The 6,000-nt window shown below is 41.8% G+C and overlaps 1 protein-coding gene across 1 annotated transcript; it reads left to right on the forward strand.

The window, feature by feature from the left end:
- The first annotated feature begins 2,906 nt into the window (after window positions 1–2,906).
- Window positions 2,907–5,850, forward strand: hoxd11a (homeobox D11a). Its single transcript, XM_083996157.1, has 2 exons — window positions 2,907–3,762; window positions 4,411–5,850. Exons 1-2 carry the CDS (start codon window positions 2,958–2,960, stop codon window positions 4,644–4,646), a joined length of 1,041 nt encoding a protein of 346 aa, XP_083852283.1. The 5' UTR covers window positions 2,907–2,957; the 3' UTR covers window positions 4,647–5,850.
- Window positions 5,851–6,000: the final 150 nt, after the last annotated feature.

The following is a 6,000-nucleotide window of genomic DNA, read 5'->3' on the forward strand; positions in this document are numbered from 1 at the left end:
AGTTATTAAATAGCCTAGTACCAACCACCAACAGGTTAATACACATGAAGCATTACAGGACAGTGGATCTATTAATGGTGCCTGCTATTGCATCACCATCAGGTCATCGTCACCTCATTGCTGTAGTAGATATTATGTTTCTGTAATATTGCAGTCGCATTAAAGGTTCATTTAAGTCATTATCTTTTTAAACCTGCACTGCAATAATTCGCGTCTCTCATTGGTCACTGGCACAGATCCATTTTCTCAAAATTGTGGGCTTTTATTTTGTAGGAATTTTTTGGTAAAAATTTGATTTTTTTTATTGTGAAAATCCAGTTTTTTGTTATATATATATATATATATATATATATTAATATCTTATATTACATGTATAATCTACCCTGGTGGCTGCAGGCCCCTTGCTTTCCAGCCTTGTGTTCCTCTGCTTTTTCTCATCTTTTCAACTCCCCACCACACCATCCTTCACCTACTATTAGTTTTTATTGCTCTGGCTGTTGTTGAGCAGCTACACCGAGTTTTTCTCTGTGTGCAATTCGCAACGTTTTCCCCTCAGTATTTGTTGCTTTATTGCTTTACTGCCAAACTCAGCCAGACAGCGCCATGTACCAGCCCAGGCTCCTCCAACATAGTGGAGGCGCCAAAACAAAGTTAAGGTCAAGTTAGTATAGGCTTTACACTGCTATACTTCCAACAATATTACCAAGTTACTTCTTTATAAAGATATACAAAAGTAGTTCCCATAAGAGTCTGTTTCTCACACCAACAGGGACAGTTTTGAGACGGTTTCTTGTATCGATTTGGTAAAATTACAGTGTTGAAGTTAATATTACGCACATAAAAGTGGCTCAGTAGCAACAGCAAAGTTTTATCTAAACCCAAAAGCACGCCTGCGATGTGAATCATCCCGTGCACTTTTTTGTAGCGTGCATCTAATCATAATAATAATATAATGACAATAATAATAGTACCAATTCTAACAATAACTACTTGGCGTTAGTAATAAATCTTTTGTTTTTGATTTGTCTTAAATCTATACACAGAATACAGAATAAAAGCCACAAAGTGACAACGCAACAGGTCACATTAACTTTGTCTATTTATTTTATTTGTTTATTTGGATCCCCATCAGCCGTTACTCCTGCAACAGCTACTCTTCCTGGGGTCCATGTTAAAACATGCATATAAATCCAAATAACAATATTTTTACATGAATTTCAACACTAATTTCTGAACTACACATGCTCACACACTCACACCCATTTGAAAGGTAAATAAACTAATCACTACTAATATTAAAATCAAACGTTTGCAAAAAAGTAGTCAGTCTATTTATTTATTTATTTTTTTACACTCAATCTTGTGTGTCTGTTTGGATCTATTTTTTTTCTGTCCCAGTTCACGTGCCTCTAAGTGAAGGTGAAAATTCAAATACAAAGTCAGTGATGCGTGTGTTTTAGTTGTAACCGCCTGTGGACTTTCAGGGCTGAAGAGGAAGAAAGGAGCTGATTTCTTTTTCTTCTCTTTTTTTAAACCCCCCCAATAACAATGAACCTCAGTCGCCTTTAAGCTTCTTCCACATTGCGTGTGGTGTGACCCTAGAGTTTAAACTGGTTCTCTGCATTTCCACTGGAGGATCCCTCTGGTCACTGTCCACTATCTGCTCGGTTTAATGTGTCCTTTCCTTTTTCTATTCGGTTTAGGAATAAACGTTAAAAAAAAAACATATACTCACGTATGTACAAACAACACATATTGGTGCAGGCTTTAGGAGAAGTGAGGTTTATCCGTTCAACAGAGTCTTGGCTCGGTTGAGCCCGCAGAGAGGGGAGGCCTGCTGAGCACTGCGGGCATGGCTGCTTGGCGCAATAAAAACGATTTCGGGTGCAGAGGCTTGTGTTGGTGAAGTGCTTGGTGGACATCACCTTAACCCACAGACGGTCAGAGCTGGTTGTTTTGGACTTGGCCATGCATGTCTGTGAGTGACTCTCTGTGATTCATGCTCGCAATTGACTTAGCTTATGTTTTTTGGTCAGATCCAAAATAAACGTCTTCTGCAGGCAGCCCCGGCTCGCATACCGCGACCTGTTTTATTTGGCCGTTTTTCCCAAACACGTTCATCTGCGTTGGGTATTAAAGTCTCTAACAAATGCAAAAACAAAGCAACATTTTAAAAGTTTTCACATTCTCGTGCAAAGCCGTGGCACACATGGGCTGGTTTATATGCTTTGCAGTAGAATTTATATTGGTATTTATTATAGTACAGCAATTTTGTATAGTCTTTTATTCCTTTTAGTGTTGTGTGTAGTTTTATTCTGCACCGTGCTGCAGGGCCAAGAGCTTTGTAACTCACAATGAATCCAAATCCTTTGCTGCTGTCGTTTGTTTGTGTGTATTTAACTGTCCTCCAACCATCATGGTGCTCGGTGATTATATGCAATGAACCTGAAAATGTATTTGCATAAAACCAGGAACTTAATGAGTCGCTTGTGAATCACACACACACTTACAGACATTACACACAGTCCTGCAGCCTTGTGGTTTAACCGTGCAGCCTCGGTGGCCTTGGTGCCATGCTCCTCCAGCTTTGCATGAAGTGCGTAGGTCAACTTCAATGTTTTCAGCCTAACTGTTGCTACACAGACAAACATGCCTCCTTCTGCTCCTTCTCCTCCTCCTCCTCTTCCTCCAAGTGGGTAAATTAATTGGGGAATGAGCTCGTGTGTGTGTCATTACATGTCATTACACGACGGAGACGGTGCTGCTGCAAAGCTTTAAATCAAATATTCCAGCTGTGGTTCACAAATTTCTGCCTTTTTTCTTTTTTCTATTTTTTTTTCTTGAGCTACAGGGGCAATAAGGCTGGAGAGGAGTTTCCTCTGCAGCCAGGGAGCCAATGAAGTCTCTTGCATGCGCTCACATGAGTTTCTCCGGACAGTTTTTAATGACTGATATTGATGTATGGTAATTTCTTAGCTGGATCACATGACACAATTACCTCAAGAATCGATCAAGATGTATTGCAGGTCTGCCTACGTTTCCGATTTTTTCTCCCTGGTGGGGTCTTTCCACACGCCTGTGGTGCTATAGATGGACAAAGTTTAACACAGTCAAGCTGCCAATTCCTTTCCTCTCTTGCGGAAAGAAGAGATATGACGGAATACGATGATCGCAGCTGTGCGTCAAATATGTATTTACCGAGCTGCACTTATTACGTTTCGACGCCCGATTTTACATCAGTCTCCTCCTTTTTACCGCAGACCACTTCGTGTCAGATTAATTTCCCCTATTCTCCAAACATAGCCCAGGTCCAACCTGTTCGAGAAGTCGCTTTCAGGGATTATGGACTGGACCATCCCAGCAAATGGCACTACAGGGGCAATTACGCGTCTTACTACTCTACGGACGAGATCATGCACCGGGATTTGATCCAGTCCTCCGGCGGCAGGGCGGACGTGATATTCAAAAACGAGTCCTTGTACGGCGGCCACCACGCGGGGACGAGCTCGCCGTGTAATTTCTTCGCCGGTGTCGGCCGGAACGGGGTCCTGCCCCAGGGCTTCGACCAGTTCCTTGACAACCCTAACTCGGAGAAGCCCAGCGCGGAGCTCCCCACCAAACAAAAGACAGACTCTGCTGCTCCGGGAGATGCTGCAAACAGCGAGCAGGATCTGACCAAACTGGAGGAGGACAAAGCGGAACCGACCGGGAGCGTGGACGAGGACTCATCCTCCAACTGCGGCGACAAGAACAACCAGCAGAGTAAGTGGATTTCCCCCTCTCTCCCTGTCGTGGGTTAAAGAAAATGATCACTTGAGACAAAAGAGAGGCTCCCACGCTGCACCGTGTCCACCACCACCTCACAGTGGCCCGTCCTGGGTTATGTGCCGCTTTATAAGCATGCAAAAGCTTTTATATCCCTATAAGATCTACTTTACGGTTGTAAAGGTATTTACAATGGGAAACAGTCAAATAACCGTAGTTTAAAGGTCTAGATACGATACGTGCTTGCTGGGGATGGTTTGTATTGATGGGGAATTGAAATAAAATATTTTATTTTTTTTTAATTTAAGTTTATTTTATTATATTTGTAGGCCGCGTGGTGCAGATACAACATGGGCTTTATATTGAATAGAAGCTATAATGCGGCAGATTATCTGCAAACAGCTACATGTGCATCACATTCAGTACAGTGGGAGTTAATTTGAACGTTAATACCTTTGTTGTCACGCGTGTGTGTGTAGTGGTGTGTGTGTGTGCGCGCGCCAGGGCCTTTGTGCAGAAACTAATAGCTGAATAAGTAAATTAATCAATTAATGTGTGTCAACCTGTCAACTGCACTTAAGTCAGAATTTAGGGGCCAAATCTTGAATTTTATCAACTTTTTGTGTGTGTGTGTTTCTTGTGCAGGTTCATCAACCAAGTCCAGGAAGAAGAGGTGCCCTTACACCAAATACCAGATCCGAGAACTTGAACGAGAGTTTTTCTTCAACGTGTATATTAACAAGGAGAAGCGGCTGCAACTGTCCAGGATGTTAAACCTGTCTGACCGACAGGTGAAGATCTGGTTTCAGAACAGAAGAATGAAGGAGAAAAAGCTGAACCGCGACCGCATACAGTATTTCACTGGGAACCCTTTATTCTGATACCTGACCACAGCAGGACACACACACTCACTCACTCTCTCACTCACTCATACACACTCACACACGCGGGGATAATATAGCAGGCATACACACTCATATGTTTGAAAGACTCTGAATATTTGAACCCTGGTCGTTTTATTAATGATCAGTTTATTTTACAAAAATCTGGCATTTAAAAAAAAAAAAGTTTTAAAAAATGTGCCATATTTTTGCAAAACAATTCTTTGCATTATTTATTTGTCTTCATATATTTTCGCGTTATTGGCAACCAATACTTCAGCAGAGTGTACGAGCTGTGCTTTGATATCTGATTTCTATACCAAGTCTATGTAGGCGCCCTTCCTTCTTCTTTCCCTTGTGTATGTACATTTATTGCGACGCATGTAATGTTGTGGTGTGAAATAAAGTAGACACGACAAATGTTTGTATCATAGTCACGGAACCTGTCACATGGTCTTAAGAAAGAAAAAAAAACAACAAAGAAAAGGAAAAGAAAAATACATAAGACGGTTCATCAATGGTGAAGTTTGGCGCTTGCAGGCCTGGGCGATGGTGCCGTTATTTCCTTTTGCTTTCAAACACTGAATTGTTTACTAAACCTTGAACCGTCTAGACAGTATAATAAAAGTAGCTGTAAATGTCTAAATAGGGGGCTATTGGATTTTGGTGTCCCAACCGCCCCCACACCACCACCACCACCACCACCTCTCCCCAAGACCACAAGAGGACAGATTCTTCTTCCTGCCTCAGTTTAGTTTCACCTCAGGCTACAAATGTTGAGAGATTTCTACGCATTTAGCTCCTTTACACATCACAGGGGGGCTCAGGCATGGAGATGTGACTGAGCTGTGTTTAACAGAGGGAACAATGGGAGATATTCTCACGAGGATCATCTGAGAGGATAAGTAATCTTTTTTCAAGTTTAATCCGTGTCTAGATATTTTTGGATCAATCCTTTGATGATTTCTAGACAGAAGCGTTGTGGCTCTTGAATCAGTGCAGGTGAAACGTTTCTTGCCTTTAAAGATCCAGATGGCAGTCTGGATCCACGAGATCTGAACTTAACCTCAGCTGTGTTCTCAGCTACCGTTCTCCAGACTGATAAACAGACTAAATGAATCCAACCCAAATCAAATCCACACACTCCTACTCTTTATTGATAATTCATGTGATGCCAGTAGTGGATTATTTTCCACTGTATGGGTCTCTGCAGCAACAATGACTCCCCACGTCTCAGCCACCTTTTTATTTTTTATTTTTTATGAATACATCGCGGTGGGATTAATGCTCATTTCATGTGTGATGTAAGTCTATCACGTCTCCAAGTAATTTCCCAAAAAGGTTGTAAGAAAAC

This window comes from Trachurus trachurus (genome assembly GCF_905171665.1).
Source record: "Trachurus trachurus genome assembly, chromosome: 21".
NCBI lineage: Eukaryota > Metazoa > Chordata > Actinopteri > Carangiformes > Carangidae > Trachurus > Trachurus trachurus.

Bases quoted from the DNA above. Each gene is read 5' to 3' on its own strand.
- hoxd11a (XM_083996157.1), top strand. From the start codon at position 2,958: ATGTATGGTAATTTCTTAGCTGGATCACATGACACAATTACCTCAAGA. The intron at 3,763-4,410 runs GTAAGTGGATTT...TTTCTTGTGCAG, and splicing joins CGACAAGAACAACCAGCAGA to GTTCATCAACCAAGTCCAGG.